Here is a 17010-nt window from a genome sequence, read left to right on the forward strand (position 1 = left end):
AAATTAAGGGATCTGCACTATGAATTGTTGGAACATCCACCCTATTCCCCATATTTGGCTCCTTCTGACTTCTATCTCTTCCCAAAACTAAAACTCTTCCTCACTGGTCAGCATTTTTCTTCGAATCAAGAGGTGATTGCAGCTGTAGAGGGATATTTTTCAGATGTACTGAGAATATAATGGGATAATAGCACTGGAGCATCATTGTTATAAATGTATTAGTCTTCAGGGAAGTATGTTGAAAAATAAAAATTATTTTGAAATTATAAATTCGTTTATTCATTATTAGGGCGAGAACTTTTCAGACGACCCTCATATTATGTATATGATATGCACCTCTATAATTTAACACAAAACCATCTTCTTGCATCACCTATTTTAACGGCTGACTTACAACTCAAATATAATTATGTGTTGTTTGGTACAGTGTTCCCATTCCCATTCGTGATCATCTCCTATCCAGGAGGTTGGCTACCATGATGTGCCTCATGGTTGACTACAGGTGTAACGACATGTGGTGAAGACCCTATCTCTTCCACATATTGTCATAAGTGTTTATGGCTGTAAATCCCCATGTGTTCACACGGGCTGGTTTGCCTGTTCTGATGGATGAAAAACCCGAGTTTCCGGGTGAAAAAACCCCTCTACGTCCATATGAGACTGGCTAACTCACCTTTAGTCAAAAGAGACCAGATAAGTTCCACACGTCATGGATGGAAAAATCGAACCCAGGTTTTCCAACCAAAGGGCTTCTTCTTCTTCTATACTGACTGAGTTACGGAGGCTCTCCATAGTTGTCAGTATAGACGAAGTCATATGTTAATAGAATAGTGTTCTATTAACATATTAGGCATATGTTAATAGAACACTATTAACATGATAATAATTTTGGGCAGACAGACAAATCTTCGAATTGCGTATGGAAGAACACATGAGGGACATTACTTACATGAGACAGCGAGCCAGTGCATTATCAAGTCATATCTTTTTCTCGGCTAATCCTAATGATGAAACCCAAAGTCACAAAGTCTGCTGGGAAAAATCTACTGACATCTTCCATTGCAATGATGAACTAGAGAGAAAAATCTTGGAATCTAGGAAAATCGTCTTCAATCCTGTTCATCTAAATAAATAATAACTTGAGCTACAACCTCCCAGATAGTCATTCAGCTGTAATCATGTACTGGCGTTCACGAGATGCTACTAGCACGTACTTTCCCAACAATACAACAAACAAAAGAACAGCTTTAAATACAACCACAACGATTTAATATCAATTATATAGAGACTCTCTATGATGTTCATAGTTTATTTAAGCTTCGGTGTTTTAGTGTTTTTTCTTTCTTTTATAATGTCACCTGATGAAGGCTGTTACAAGCCGAAACTAGTCGTGTTTTTATATTAAAACTTTTTTACTTAAATCTCGGTTCTAGTCATTCAATTCTTTAAAAAAAAAAAAAAAAAAATATATATATACAGGGTGTTCGGGATAAATTTGACAGTTTCGTAAGGAAAAAGAAAATCTTCTTTGTATCTATTAAATTTAATGAATTGACAAAAAACATTACAGGCAGAGTTAATTACAATACTATCAACAAGATTTACTCAAAATAACCACCATTAGCATCGATCACAGCTTCAATTCTGCTTCGGAACCTCGAACAAGCTGATGCTACAGTCTCCCTGGGAAGGGCCGCAAAAACTGTTTTAATTTTATCCATTAACTGGGCTTTTGTATTACTGGAAGTGCGATTGGTGTCTTTTTCAACTGCGCCCCATACAAAATAATCCATGGGGTTAAGGTCTGGGGAGTTTGGAGGCCAAACATTTGGACTGGTGAAGTCGTAGAAATTTTCAGACAACCATTTTTGACTTTTCCCAGAGGTGTGGCAAGGGGCCGAATCCTGCTGCCATACATACGGCCTACCATTGGCTACCCTTGTTATCCAGGGCTTGACTACAGTTAGCAACTCCACGAACAAAGCCCGAATTCCAATGCCAGGGTTCTTCAACACCTGTTCCTGCAGATTTGCGAGGAATTCTACTGTACGAACGCAATCAGATCGTCTGCTAGGGATCTTTCTTCTTGCTACATCCTCGTAGTCACCATTGCAAGTCTCTAGTTCATGCCTGATTGTTTTTACTGTATTCAGGGAGCATTGGGCAGCAGTCGTAATATCCTTATTTTGATGGCGGGCACGAATCATCATGATACAAGTTATTCTCTTCCATGATTCAGGTGGGTTCCAGCTATCCATCCTTTCTGACATCTTGTATATGAATGAAGAAGGGTCCAAACTTTTAAATGAAGAGAAGTGTGTGTTAATACATGTAACTTACGGAAAAATATAATTAATTATAAATATGTCAAATTTATCCCGAACACCCTGTATATATACAGGGTGTTCGGGATAAATTTGACAGTTTCGTAAGGAAAAAGAAAATCTTCTTTGTATCTATTAAATTTAATGAATTGACAAAAAACATTACAGGCAGAGTTAATTACAATACTATCAACAAGATTTACTCAAAATAACCACCATTAGCATCGATCACAGCTTCAATCCTGCTTCGGAACCTCGAACAAGCTGATGCTACAGTCTCCCTGGGAAGGGCCGCAAAAACTGTTTTAATTTTATCCATTAACTGGGCTTTTGTATTACTGGAAGTGCGATTGGTGTCTTTTTCAACTGCGCCCCATACAAAATAATCCATGGGGTTAAGGTCTGGGGAGTTTGGAGGCCAAACATTTGGACTGGTGAAGTCATAGAAATTTTCAGACAACCATTTTTGACTTTTCCCAGAGGTGTGGCAAGGGGCCGAATCCTGCTGCCATACATACGGCCTACCATTGGCTACCCTTGTTATCCAGGGCTTGACTACAGTGTTTAGCAACTCCACGTAGCCATCTGAAGTCAACCTGAGGCCCTCTTGGAAAAAATGCGGAGGCATCACATTGCCTTCAGAGGATACACATCCGAAAACCATCACAGTTTGGGGAAATTTAGTCTGCATTACACGAGGAATGTCCTTTGTACTGTATGCAAGCCATCTGTTATTCTGCGTGTTGTGTTTTTGATCCTGACAAAAGTTTTTCTCATCGGAAAAGAACCAGATTGTTTGTGGTTCCGCAGGATGTTTCACTCTGCTTAGAAGTTTCTTCGCGTTTATCAAACGTTTTTCACGGGCCTTTTCTGTAAGCAGCTGACCTTTGCGGCGCTTGTATGAGTAGTAGCGGAGGTCTTCATTGAGTGCAAGCTTCATAGTAGAGGCTGCAACATTCATTTCACGTGACAAAGCCCGAATTCCAATGCCAGGGTTCTTCAACACCTGTTCCTGTAGATTTGCGAGGAATTCTGCTGTACGAACGCAATCAGATCGTCTGCTAGGGATCTTTCTTCTTGCTACATCCTCGTAGTCACCATTGCAAGTCTCTAGTTCATGCCTGATTGTTTTTACTGTATTCAGGGAGCATTGGGCAGCAGTCGAAATATCCTTATTTTGATGGCCGGCACGAATCATCATGATACAAGTTATTCTCTTCCATGATTCAGGTGGGTTCCAGCTATCCATCCTTTCTGACATCTTGTATATGAATGAAGAAGGATCCAACCTTTTAAATGAAGAGAAGTGTGTGTTAATACATGTAACTTACGGAAAAATATAATTAATTATAAATATGTCAAATTTATCCCGAACACCCTGTATATATATATATGCAGAGCCTATCCATGAGAGGTTGGTCAACCTATAATATGTTAGTACCATGGATGGCTGATAAAGAACTCGATCACATTTGGTTTGAAAAGCTGTGAGTTGTATTCCTTGAGAAACACATGTGATGGAAGATTGTTCCAGAGGGCAGTAGTAGAAGGAAGAAATGAAGAGGAGAAATTTGTTCTGTGAATTGGAGTTGAATTATAAGGGGGTACTGGTTAGTACCCTCTTATATTTGTATGCAAGAGAGTGGCGTGAATCATTGATGCCAATTCTGATAAACAGCAGCGCCATAAAAGTATTTATAGAAGATGCAGGCTGCAGAGACTGAATGCCTGTGTGAAAGTGAGTGGACTGTATTAGTGAGTGAGGAGTCATCAATCAATCCAATTGCTCTTTTCTGTATAGAATCCAGTATTTTCATGGAGCTCTTAGGAGCACCACCCCAGATATGAGAGCAATATTTGGGTGAATTAGTGACATGGCTCCCACTGATGAGACCTCAATAAAGGTCAAAACCAGTCTGAGCATTGGCTCTTCCCTTAATGCATAGCATCATACATGTCCGCAAGAAGATGTGCTTTGCATTATGGGAGATACTAAGGAAAGTAATCAGAGCTTACTCCACCTTTATCATGGGTTGCCTCAGACCTGAAAATACTTCAGGCACAAACTTGACTTACCTGTTTGTTTGCTTACTTGGGAAAAAGGATTAAAACCAAGTTTATAAAATTGCTTGGTATCTTTAACGAGAATCCACATCGTCGGTGATTTATTAGATGAGAGTCTTCAAGGTGGTATAGGAGTTGGCCAATGATAATTCTTTCCATTACAATAAAAGAATTGAAGTGAGAGAAATTGGACGGTAGTTTGAAGGTAAGGATTTATCACCATTCTTAAGAATAGGTTGTCTATGGACTAATTCTTTCCAGACTACAGGACAGATACCAGTGGAATAAGAAAGTGAAAATAAACAGCATAAAGTGGCAGTCAGCTCTGGAGACCTTTAGAACAACTTGAGGGATGCCATCAGTGCCAGAAGACTTTTTAGTATCCAGTTTAAGCAAATTTTTCCAATTTCTTTCTGGTGAAAGATCAAATGAGACATTGAGTGCTGGGTGTTTGGAATGACTGGGGGACATTTACCATGATTTGCTATACAAGGGTTGGAGGCAAATACCAGATGGTAATAATACCATCTGAGTGTAATAGTGATGAGAGTAGTGGCATGCAGAAGTTATGGCCAATAGCTTTGGCTAGAGCCAAAAAGGCATGGGTGCCATTTGGGCAGGATGCAAGTTTCCTGCCTTTAGCTATCTCAAAATCAGTTTTTGATGTGGTGATAATTTGGCTTTTGTGTAGGCTATATAGGAAGATGGAGTTTTGGATGCAACAAGTTGTGTTATGCCTGACTCTTCTTTTGTACAGCCATGGCACACCTGTGGGAGAAACAAGGCTCAGATAGGGGAATAAATGTTTCCATGTTGATGAGTATTATTTCGGTGATTCTTTCTACACATAGGTTTCATTCGGGTGACTGGAAACAGTAATCTGACCAAGGAAATGAGGAGTAGAAGTTGTGAAGATCATCCCACTTGGCTTTCTGGTAATGCCATACAATGCATGGATGTGAGCGTGTGTGTGAGTGTGTGTGTGTGTGTGTTGCTCCATGGGAGAAGAAATCTGCACTACATTGTGGTCTGATCTACCTAGATGGCAGACAACATTCACAGTGTACTTAGATGGGTCAGTGGTGAGGAAGTGGTCCAAAGTGTTTGAAGCATGGTTGGAATTGTCTGATGTTCTGGTGGGCATGTGGACAATCTGTGCGAGATCATTTGTGATTGCACAAGTCTTGGCCTCTACCTGCTTGATCTGTGCAGTTGGAAGTGGACAGCCAGCTAGCATTGTGGCTGCTGAAGTCCCTGAGAAAGATGACTTCACTGTTTGGAGAGTTGGACTAGAGAACATCAACATTTAAGGAAAAGTGATTGAAGAGTTCAGGATGGTTGTTGGCATTAAGAGAAGAGTAGAGACAGCTATGAATTTGGTAGAGTGGGGCAGGGTGATTTTTAGCCAAAGGAGGTCAAAATTGAGAAATCCCATGTTGGATACTCTCTCTGGCATGGTATATCGGAGTGAACATATGTGCCAATCCCACTTCAAAGACGAAAGGAGGGAAAGCGTGTATAGTTGAGAAAGCAGATTTGGGTAGTGTTTGAGGAAGTCGAGATTTGAGTTTCTGTCAGGAAAAGTAGGTGAGATTTAGCAGACTGAAGGTGGAAGTGAACAAGGTTAGAACTGAGGCTGTGTATATTTATGAAATGGATCTGTAATTTGACCCCATGAATCCTACATGTTTCCTATACAGTGTTTGGGATCAGGTTTTCACATTGGTTGTTTAGAGGGTTTGAATTTCTCATTAATATCCCTTCTTTGTAAATGATTGTCCATATTTCTTCTCCACTTTGACATTTCTCTTCTAGTTCTTTTCTTAACTGCTGCTTTTTTTCATGCTGTGCATAGGTAAGATCTGGCCATGCTCATACATCTGATGTAGGGTTGGTTGATTCTGCCTTGCTGTTCATGGCTGATATGAATGCCAATCAGCTTGCTGGAGTATCACAAGTCACTTTTATTAAATTCATTTCGTTTCTCTGTTTGATCGTAGGTGACACCTGATAATTTTCTTAGGTCAAAATTGAATTGTTCAGCGAGCCTGCAAATGTTGTCATTTAGTGTTGCGTTGGTATCTGAATGGACGTTTAGGACAATGGCATTATACTTCTTATTTTCTACCTAGATTACATCTCAAACTGAAGCTTGCTGGCACTGTCTGTGGTAGGCAAGTTAACTTCAAGACACTGATTGTGGATTGCTTCAAGTTTTTTTTTTTGATTGTGTCGATTTTCTGGGACAAGGTTTCATCAAGCATGATAAGATGCTGTTCCAAGCTATCCACATGCCTGCCAAAGTTTAGGAGTTGTTTAATGGTGAGGAGGCACAGGGGACAGAAAAATGGCTGGCTGAAGGTGTTTAGGAGTTTGAGCACCAGTTCTTCAATTTTGGCACAATTGGCATGCATACTGGCAACAAAAATTGTGCCAAAATTGAAGAACTTTCCCATAATGTCTAGTATGCAGCTTTGGCATTTTAAAGCTTCAAAGAGTTTCATTTGCGAAACTCTTTGAGTTTCGCAAATGAAATTAATTTCATTAGCGAAATCATAGCACTTATTTATTAATTTCATTAGCAGGAATCATAGCACTTTGTCGCCATTGTTTTTTGTTGCTACCATCTTTGATTCATGATGCAGTCATGGCTACACATTGCTACTAATGTTTGCTAGGGTTGATATTAAAGTACAGAAAAATACTTTTAAAATTCTTATACTCTGTCAACCAGTGTTTATCAGAAATTTACTTCTACAAGCAGATACATTCATCAAAGGTCTGCTCATCATACTGCTCAAAAAATTGGTGTTATCAAGTCATTAATTAATAGAGCACATAATGTGTGCTCCTCTCCCTCAAGCTTACAACAAGAAATTCTCACTAACAAAACTTTAAATGAACTGAATGGTTAAAATTCTCATCAATTCTCATTGCAGCAGATTAATGACTCCTATTTCTTTTAATCTTTCTATTTTCTTTTTCTTTTTAATCACTAGAGAGCAGGCTAAGAAAAAAGATTAGTTAACAACGTAGATGTAATTTACCTGTATAGAGTGCAACAGCATGTAGCTTGGTTCTTATACACATGTATCCTTCTGATGATGACCTCAACACAGGGGTCGAAATGTCAAGTTATTATTTTATTATTAATCAGTAAAATAATCTTTTCAACATGTGTGTTTTGTGTCCCTAAATTCATAAATATGAATGCTGATCACTGTGTAACCTGATCATCATAATCCATGGAGATGTGACCCACAAGCAGTGCAGCCTCTACGGTAAGCTAAAGATACGTAGTTCCATGTTAATTAATCGACTAGCCTTTTTGAAACGATGTAGAGACAGCAACTTAATACCCAACTGCATTAAACTAAAGAAGAAATTTACATCAGCTAAAGCATTCCATATCTATGCCAGGCTAGAAAAAGCGTTGTTAAGAGAACAGATCCACAACACACGAAAGAACTTAGCATTTATCCAAGCCAAAGTGTTACAACTAAAATTTGGGCTATCCAGTTACATCAATCCAGAAATTTGGGATATTCTGGACAAGATCACAGACGACTCGGCCAAGCATCTATTACTCAAAAACCAAGAACAATTAATAACAAAGTTTCAAGCATTAAAACTACAGGAAAGCACAAGACAATTACGATGCCATAACGAAAGGAGCAGCCAATCATCCACAAAAGCAGTTAGGAGCAACCAACCACCATCGGACCACTGTCTGGTTATCAACCAATCGAATTACAACCTCACCCAAGGTGAACTCTCGCTACTAGAGAAAGGTTTAAATTACGCCATTGTTCCAAGGTCAGTAAATAAACTAGATATAATCTACCATATTGAGAGAGGTTTAAGATTCCTCCCCGCCAATTTAGCTGACAAAATACGGATGGAAACTGCCTGTTTACTAAATTCAACCAAAAAATTAAGCAGCAACTTAAACAAAGCTGAAAAACTGGCCCTCAAATCCCTAAAAAATAACCGTGACATTATTATCACAAAAGCAGATAAAGGGAATGCCACTGTTGTTTTAAATCGGACAACCTACATAGAAAAAATGAACCATTTGGTATCAGACCACAACACCTACCAAATGGTAAATTACAACCCCACGCAACGCAACAAAAAGAAAACTACTGAACTACTTAAATCAGTCAACATGTGGTCGGAAGAAACAATTAAAAAATTAATACCGCAGTAAGCCCGCACGCCCTGAATTAATGGCCTGCCAAAAGTACACAAAACAGACACACCGTTACATCCAATTGTGGAAGGAATCGACAGCCCAAATTAACACTTAGTCAAAAAATTAGCGGCCACACTCAAGGAATTGGTTGGTCATTCTCCTTCCTACATAAAAAATACACAACATTTCATAAACAAAATTAAAAACATTACACTCAACGACCAAAATCTATTAGTCAGCTTTGACATAACTTCCCTTTTCACCAATGTCCCAATCAATGATACTATCTTGCTCTTACAGAACATATTTTCACACGACATCACGGCCCTCTTTTCCCATGTACTCCGCTCCGGATATTTCGTGTGGCAAAACAATTTTTACCTTTAAAAAGAGGGTACAGCCATGGGCTCACCACTCCCCCCCCCAATAGCGAACTTTTATATGAAAGACTTTGAGCAACGAGCTCTAGTCAGCTTGTCTAAAACCCAAAATCTGGCTCAGATACGTCGACGATATTTTCGCCATTTGGCCCCATGGCCAAGCAGCACTAAATACATTCCTTAGCCACCTGAACAAACAACACAAACGCATCCAATTCACCATTAAAATAGAAAAAAACAACTCTCTTCCGTTCCTAGACACACTTGTCACACGTCTTCCTTCAGGCTGTCACTCCTTCTCAGTTTACCACAAACCTACACACACAAGCCAGTACATACACAAAACTTCTTATCACCACCCAACACAAAAACTAGGGGTCATAAGCACCCTTAAACACAGAGCTCAAACTATTTGTTCAAATGAACAAGCTCTTAACCATGAATATGAGACCATCAAACATACCTTTATAAAAAATGGATACAGTATAAAAACCATTCACAAGATCCTCCACAAAGATACTACTAATAACAAAAAAATTTCAAGAATGCTATTGCTATACTATATGTTAGAGGCATATCTGAAAAAATAGACAGAACACTACACAAATATAACATCAAAACCATTAAACCATTAAACAAAACCTTTAAACTCCCGACAAAATTAAGACACCTACTCAGTTCTTCCAAGGATCCTCTGCCACACCTAGCCCACCCGTCCACCCAGGGTTTTACAAAATACAATGCACATGTAACAAACATACCATACATAGGGGAAACAAGGTGAACCATCCCAATCAGGAAGGATGAACACAAATGACACATAAAATACCTCCATTTTGGAAAAAACCAGCCTTTCTGATCATGCACTCCAAACATACCACAGAATTGATTGGAAAGGTACCAAGTCCCTACACCGCAACAAAACCTGGTTCAAGCGGAAATTCAAGGAAGCATGTGAAATGCTCAAACATGATCCGAATCTGAATAAAAACGATGGTCTAACATTCCAAGAATGTGGAGGACCCATCTGCAACCTTCATAGCAACAACAAAGAAAAATCTCAATACAAGAAGACTTGGTGAAGTGTTTTTTTTTTTTTTTCCTGAACATTCAGCAGCAACCTTACTGTACAAATCCAGAAGAATCCTAGTATGTGAGGACTTTAGCAGAGTTTATTGTAGTTTTTTTTTTTTTTTAAATCACTAGAGGACAGGCTAAGAAAAAAGATTAGTTAACAATGTAGATGTAATTTACCTGTATAGAGTGCAACAGCACGTAGCTTGGTTCTTATACACACGTATCCTTCTGATGATGACAAGTTATTATTTTATTATTAATCAGTAAAATAATCTTTTCAACATGTGTGTTTTGTGTCCCTAAATTCATCATCATCATCATACGTATCAAGGATTTAGGCCTAATATGGCCTGTTCCGGCCTTAGAAGTCATCGTTGAATCGTTTAAGAGGACGTCCTGGTTTTCTTTTTCCTAATGGCTTGTACTTTAAGGCTTGTTTTGGTAATCTAATCCTAAATTCATAAATATGAATAATGACTCCTATGTTCCAATAACTAAGGACTCTTCAACAGACTACAGTCTGTTGAAGAGTCCTTATATATATATCTGGTATCACTGACCCTAATGGTAGAATTATGAAGAAGTATCATCTTATTCCAACATATTTTCTTATCAATAAAATTTCTCATTATTACCATCTACAAAAGGCAAATGTCACCTCTATCTTTAGCTGGTGTTTACCAATCTATTGTGAATGTAATTTGATATCCTTTGGGCAGACAAGCCATTCTGTGGAAAAAAGAATTAATGAACATTAATTATTTTGTACCATATTTTGGTCAGACATCCAATTAACTATGTATAGATAGATGAGCATGTGAGAGTTATCACCTATAGCAAAACTAGAGCCACCACTCGATCTAATCGCATTCTTAATTCTGCTAACCCTGACAATGAAAGTTCTACCACTCACCCAGTGATCTGGGATAAATCAGAAAATATTTTTAGATTCCATGATGAGCTTGAAAGAAGAGCTGTTGAATCAACAAAAAGTGTCCTCAATCCAGTCCACCTTAATACTAAGCTAAGCTATACCTCTCTGACTTACTCCTGTGCCATACATGAGATCATACCCAATTGAGCATGCTCAACAATACCATGGGATCCAGAACAGCTTCAAATGCCAACAATCAGTTTTTAATGTTTATTTCAAAAATTATAATGACTGGAAAACTACAAAATCTGTTGTGGGAAGCCAAAATAATTGCTGTGACCAAACCAGGGAAAGATCCAAATGATGTCAAAAATCTATGACCTATCTCCTTGCTTTGCTCTGCTTTAAGCTCTTTGAAAGAATTCTCCTTAAAAGAATTTCACAACTCATCGAAAGAGCACTCCCAATTGAACAAGCTGGCTTCAGGCCAGGTCCTAGCCCTGACAACACAGATTGAAGCAGGCTTCCAGAAGAAACTTAAATCCGGAGCCACTTTCATTGACTTAACACAGTCTGGATCAGGGGTCCTCCTCCTAAAGCTAGGAAATATTATAAGGTGCAAAAAAACTTTCCAGTTTTTGAATCCATTCTCTCCAACAGAAAGATCCGGGTCCATATTGGCAGAAAAAAGAGCAGACCCAGATTCCTTCACAATGGTCTCCCACAGGGCTCTGTGTTATCCCCTTTACTCTTTAATATCTACGTGTATGACTTACCACATACCAGCTCAAGCAAGTATATGTACGCTGATGACTTAGCGATCCTACATCAATCTACCTCCTTTGTCAACCTGGAATCAATCTTGAACACAGACCTGAATATCCTGGAAGAGTACTTCAAGCAGTGGTACTTGAAGCCAAATCCAACAAAAACTGTGTCCACAGTATTTCACCTGAACAATGCAGAAGTGAATCGACACCTCAACCTTTCTTTCTATGGAAAAATGGTAGAACATGAGCCTCACCCGAAATACCTTGGAGTGAGCCTGGACAGAAGCCTAACCTATAAAAGGCACATCACCAACCTGCTCAACAAAATTAAAATGAAAAACAATATCATTTCAAGGCTTGCTGGATCAACCTGGGGTTGTGGTGCAGAAGTCGTAAGGTCGTCTGCACTAGCCCTCACATTCTCTGCAGCAGAATATTGTGCCCCTGTCTGGGAAAGAAGTACACACACTAACATTATAGACACCCAGCTTAACTCTACCATGCACACAATTAGTGGTACAGTGAGAAGCACCCCTCTCTCGCTCTCTCCTGACTGCCTGTCCTATCTAACATGCTCCACGAAACATACGGAGAAGACAATTCTTGATTAAAGAATTTAATAAAGCAATGAGCAACCCACTCCTGCCCCTGCACCAGACTCTCATAAATCCACCTAGTCTTTGCCTAAAATCTAGAAAGCCTTTCTGGTCCAAGGACGAACTATGAAGTCATTTTCTCATTTTCTTCAGCTGCCCTGCCATCAACACCTGACATATGGAGAGAATACTGGTCCAACAAATGGCTTCCCGGTAGAAGATCCCTGTGCTCTGCAGCCTGGTTTGGCTCTTCCTAGGAAGATTTGGTCATCTATCAACTAACCACCCTTATTGTGATTGTTCTCCCATGGCTCAGACAATTACTCATATTGTGAACGACTGCCCAAGGCACCAATTTCATGGTGGTGGCCTACAGGACATCCACAAGGTGACAGATGAGGACTTGGATTGGCTTTCCAGACTGGACATTGACCTGTAGCTGTTTTGTAGTCCTTTTGCCATAAGAATAAATAAATAAATAAATGTTTATTTTGTATTTCTCTTTTCATTATATGCACCCAATGAAGCCTTCTGAAAAGATGAAACTAGTCATGCTTTCAAGCTAATAATTTTTCTATATTGTTATCCCTCAGTTTTAGTCAGTTAAGTTTCTTTTATGTCAGATAGAAGTAAATCTGTCGCATCAAATATATATATATATATATATATATATAAAAGACATGTTTTTCTTTGATGGGTTTTGTAATCTGTGATACAATCTGGTGATCATACCACAAAGAAATAACAGAACCAAAAAATTATAGATTTTCCTTTTTAGACTCTCATTTTTTTCAGGCAAGACTAGTCAAATAGATGGAAAACAGTTTTATCTTCTGCACAATAGGTAAACAACCCAGGAAAATGACAGGTATAATAACAGATGCTTCAAGACTATCTACTTCCATAATAAATGACTCAAGGCAAATCATTTTATTGCTAATTTCTTCTGATCAGAGGAGTCTCCCTTTGATCATACTGAAAATAAACATAATTAGCAAATGAAATCAAAGAATTTTCAGAAAATTAAATTATTTTCTGAAAAGAAAATTATTACATGCAAAATTAAAAATGGCTGATTTTTAATCTGACATCTGATTTATTCATTTAACAATGTTTCATTTAAAATTATCATTTATAACTGAATAACTGATATTTAAAACAGAAAAACTTCACAATAAAAACTTAGCAAAATAGTTAACCTTAGTTAACAAATAAGACTTCTTTAGAAAGGTTTATGAAACAGTGGTGATCAATAAGGCAAACTTACTATGTGCTGCTATATCCCAAGTACCTCCCAGATAACCAACTACTTCACTCTTTGTCAGATGACAATGGAAATCCTGCAATTTAATAATAGAAAATGATTCGACATTTTAGTCTAAATATGAAGATTCAGGTTTCAGCAGAAATTTAGGATTTCAGAAGTGAAATGATAGGATTTTTCATTTAATGAAATTTCCTCTAGTCGGTGACTAGAGGAAATTTTTCTAAGCCTTTTTTCGACCGGTTCCCGAGTTAGTCGATCTCTGGCACGGGCAAGCAGGTTTTTCCTCCCGGAAACTCGGGTTTTTCGTCCTGTAAACTCAAGAAAATCGACCGTAGAACCCACATTATTTCAGACATTAAATATATTGTGTTAGGGTTAGAGACCACGAGATGGCGGCACATTTGAGCCGTCTCTCTTCACTGCGTACCGCTTAATTAGTGATAGCCTTGGGCCATCTGTCTCTGATTGGGTACCAGTGGAGATTGAACTGCCCACTCAGTCTCCAAAAGTTAGATAGGGCTAAATGGCCTCGCCTACTCCCGTATATACGGGAATAAAAAGGCGTTAGCTGATTTTTTTTTTTTTTTTTTAATGATAGGATTTGCATTTCCAGTACATATTACTATTATTAAAAGACTCATTGCAAGAGGTCTCACTCAACCAACAAATCATAATGCATTCTGAATTCATTTATGCATTTTGTTCAAGCATTTCGCTCAACCTTCATTCTAAGTGGGAAAATATCTATTCCTTGTTTTCTTTATTGCACTGTTCTTCCCCCTCCTCTTTCTTAATTCTTCCAACTCTTCATATTGATAAAGTCAACCTCACATCACCAACTTAAGTCTTTATCATATCACCTATTCTCTGGCTATATGCTAAACTGCAATTTACATTTCCTTAATTTCTCCCTTCCCATAACTAACTACTCTTGATACAGTCTTATCTGTCTGTAGATCCTCTAGAGAGTTTTACTGTGGAAAACAGGCAACCAAATTTGCAAATACAGTAGTCTGATCAAGGCACAGAGTGGTATAATCATTTCTTATTTTTATATCAATCCTCCTCCTTGTAATAGCAGTAATGCTTTGTCTTCAGACAAAGTTTGTTTAGTCTTTGACTTTTTCTCTCGCTTTTTTTTTTTTTTGATAATCCCACAAATGAGAAGTTGCAAAAGTATATAAGTGCAGTGTGTGGACAAAGATTAAAAAGGAAAGAGCCTATTAATATCTTTATTTATTTATTTTATTTATTTTTTTTTGAGTGCTTGAAGGACACGGTCATGAGGAAGGCTATTCTAGAGAACAAGGATAAATTAAATGAAAGAGGAGCTTGGATGATTTGCAGTTGTACTGTGAAAGAATGTTGAGCTGTTGTTCATGTTAGCAGCTGAAGTTAGTTTATGAGAAAAGGTTTGCAATTAACTGACCTGGCTTCTTCTGGAGAGCATCGAGAAATTTTAAGGAAGTCTTCGGTACACTAACCAAATGTAAGAACGATATTCTAAGGTTAGGAAGAGTTGAAGTTTTAAAAAAAAATCTGCTATCACCTTTTATTCCCTTACAGAGATTAGGCAAGGCTGTTTTAGCCATATCTAACCTTTGGAGCAGTTTAATCTCCCATGAGTCAATCAGAGAGAGACAGCTGGAAGACTATCACTAATTTTAAGTTGCATCTAGTGAAGATATGGTAAACAAGTGTCGCAATCTTGTGGTCCCTAACACAATATGTTATTGTTTTAAAATAGTGTGGGTTCTATGGTCGATTTTGAGTTTATGGGGTGAAAAGCCTGCTTGTCTATGCAGAGATTGATTAATTGAAAACTTTGGTCGTTCTTCAGGTAGCCAAGTTTTTAAAGATTTAATAACAGGACAGGTGAAAAGTATGATCTGAAACAGAAAAGGATGCCAAGTTTTAACAAAGAATGTCAGTTTCATATATGATGTAAAATGTCAGATTAATGGATGACAGTCCAAGGAAAGAGAGAGAGAGAGAGAGAGAGAGAGAGAGAGAGAGAGAGAGAGAGAGGGACACACACACATCTGATTTAGTAAGCTGGGTATTATTCAAGATAAGAAAAGGTAAACTGAGATTGGGAAGTCCCATCAATGTATGTTAAAGAGATGAAATCCTTATATCTGATGTCTGTAATAACACAATCTATTATATCAACTTTTTCTCCTTGAATAAACACAAGTTTATTTTTTTAATGCAGTGATAATGCCAAACTTCTATCTGGGGTGGGAATGAACTGACATGAAGATATCAACCAGTATAAGTGGGCTTTCTATCATCCAGTGACAATGCCATGCTGCCTACTTTTTTTTTTTTTATTGATTGGCATAAGTAGAATGGGAAATTTGTTGCCCCTGTCTATTTCTACTGTGAACTTTATTTTCTCTTATTTATCCCATATCCATACTATCCTTAACATCAAATATAAGGACTTCAGCTCTTTACCATACACTGGCAGATCTTTCCAATGTATAGTTTTTAAGGTACTAAAAAAACTACAATGTGAATTGAGATTTTTTTTGTAAAAAAATAAACAAACTGGGATTGTGTTTTAGTAGATGAAGGTGACTAGGTTATTCTCATCTCACTGAAAAATGGTTTAAAGGTAAGTGTTCAAGTAGGCAGGTTTAGAAGAAAAAGAGAGAGATTAGAGAGTTGTTCCAGAAATAGGGGAGAAATCTAAACAGAAGAAGCTGCTGACTATGACATGCAGTTACTCGCTGGAGAGAAAAAGTGGTTATCTAATTGCAAATGGTAGAAGCCAAACTTGTAATATGCCTTTGAATTCCATGTCTATATTGTATCAACTCAGATCTTAAATCTCATCCATTTCTTGGAGCACAATCCCTGCTCACACTTCTGCTTTTCAAAGTTCGAACCCTGCCGTTAGCTACATTAAAAATCAACCCTGCTCATCTGGCAAAACTAAAAGTATATTTACTCTTTCTGAAAGTATTAAACTCAGCATGACTCCTTGCGATGTTTCCTAAATTCAGCAAACATTTGAAATCCTTTATCATTCCATATGAAATATTGTTAACAAATAAGTTCAACACTAGTGGCTTAAGCATAGAACTACAATATTCCATAGGTTATCTTCCTGTTCTGAGATACTGTTCTCTCTCCCCATAACTTGCTTTATCTTTTAGATTATTTATCTAACTCTATCTCCCTCTATATACCAATATACCAGGTAGAAATCTGACAAATGCCTTTACAAATTACAAATATATCACTATATATTTTGTTGGCCTGGTTGGCCAAGTGCTTAGTGTATCCACTCTCCAGCCAAAAGGCTGTGGGTTCGAATCCCGCTGTGGGCATGGATACTTGTGATTGTCTGTGGAAATACTAGTGGTGGTGGTCGGCAGTAGATGATGTTGGTGTAGTTATGGTCAGTGGAAGTTAGTGGATTTGAGTGGTGGAGATAGAGAGTTGTGGAGTGGGT

The 17010-nt window shown here is 38.0% G+C and overlaps 1 protein-coding gene across 3 annotated transcripts in view; it reads right to left on the reverse strand.

Moving 5' to 3' along the window:
- Positions 1 to 17010, reverse strand: part of LOC150108726 (MPN domain-containing protein-like) — a 318202-nt gene that overhangs the window by 124227 nt on the left and 176965 nt on the right. For all 3 annotated transcript variants that reach the window (XM_090390953.1, XM_090390954.1, XM_090390955.1), the window contains one exon: positions 13548 to 13620. In XM_090390953.1, coding sequence (XP_090247079.1) covers positions 13548 to 13620 — 73 coding nt within the window. The remainder of the gene's footprint in view (positions 1 to 13547; positions 13621 to 17010) is intronic.

Source organism: Typopeltis vanoorti, chromosome 3 (assembly GCF_054136105.1).
Source record: "Typopeltis vanoorti isolate ZY-2024b chromosome 3, IOZ_Tvanoo_1.0, whole genome shotgun sequence".
Classification (NCBI taxonomy): Eukaryota; Metazoa; Arthropoda; class Arachnida; order Uropygi; family Thelyphonidae; genus Typopeltis; species Typopeltis vanoorti.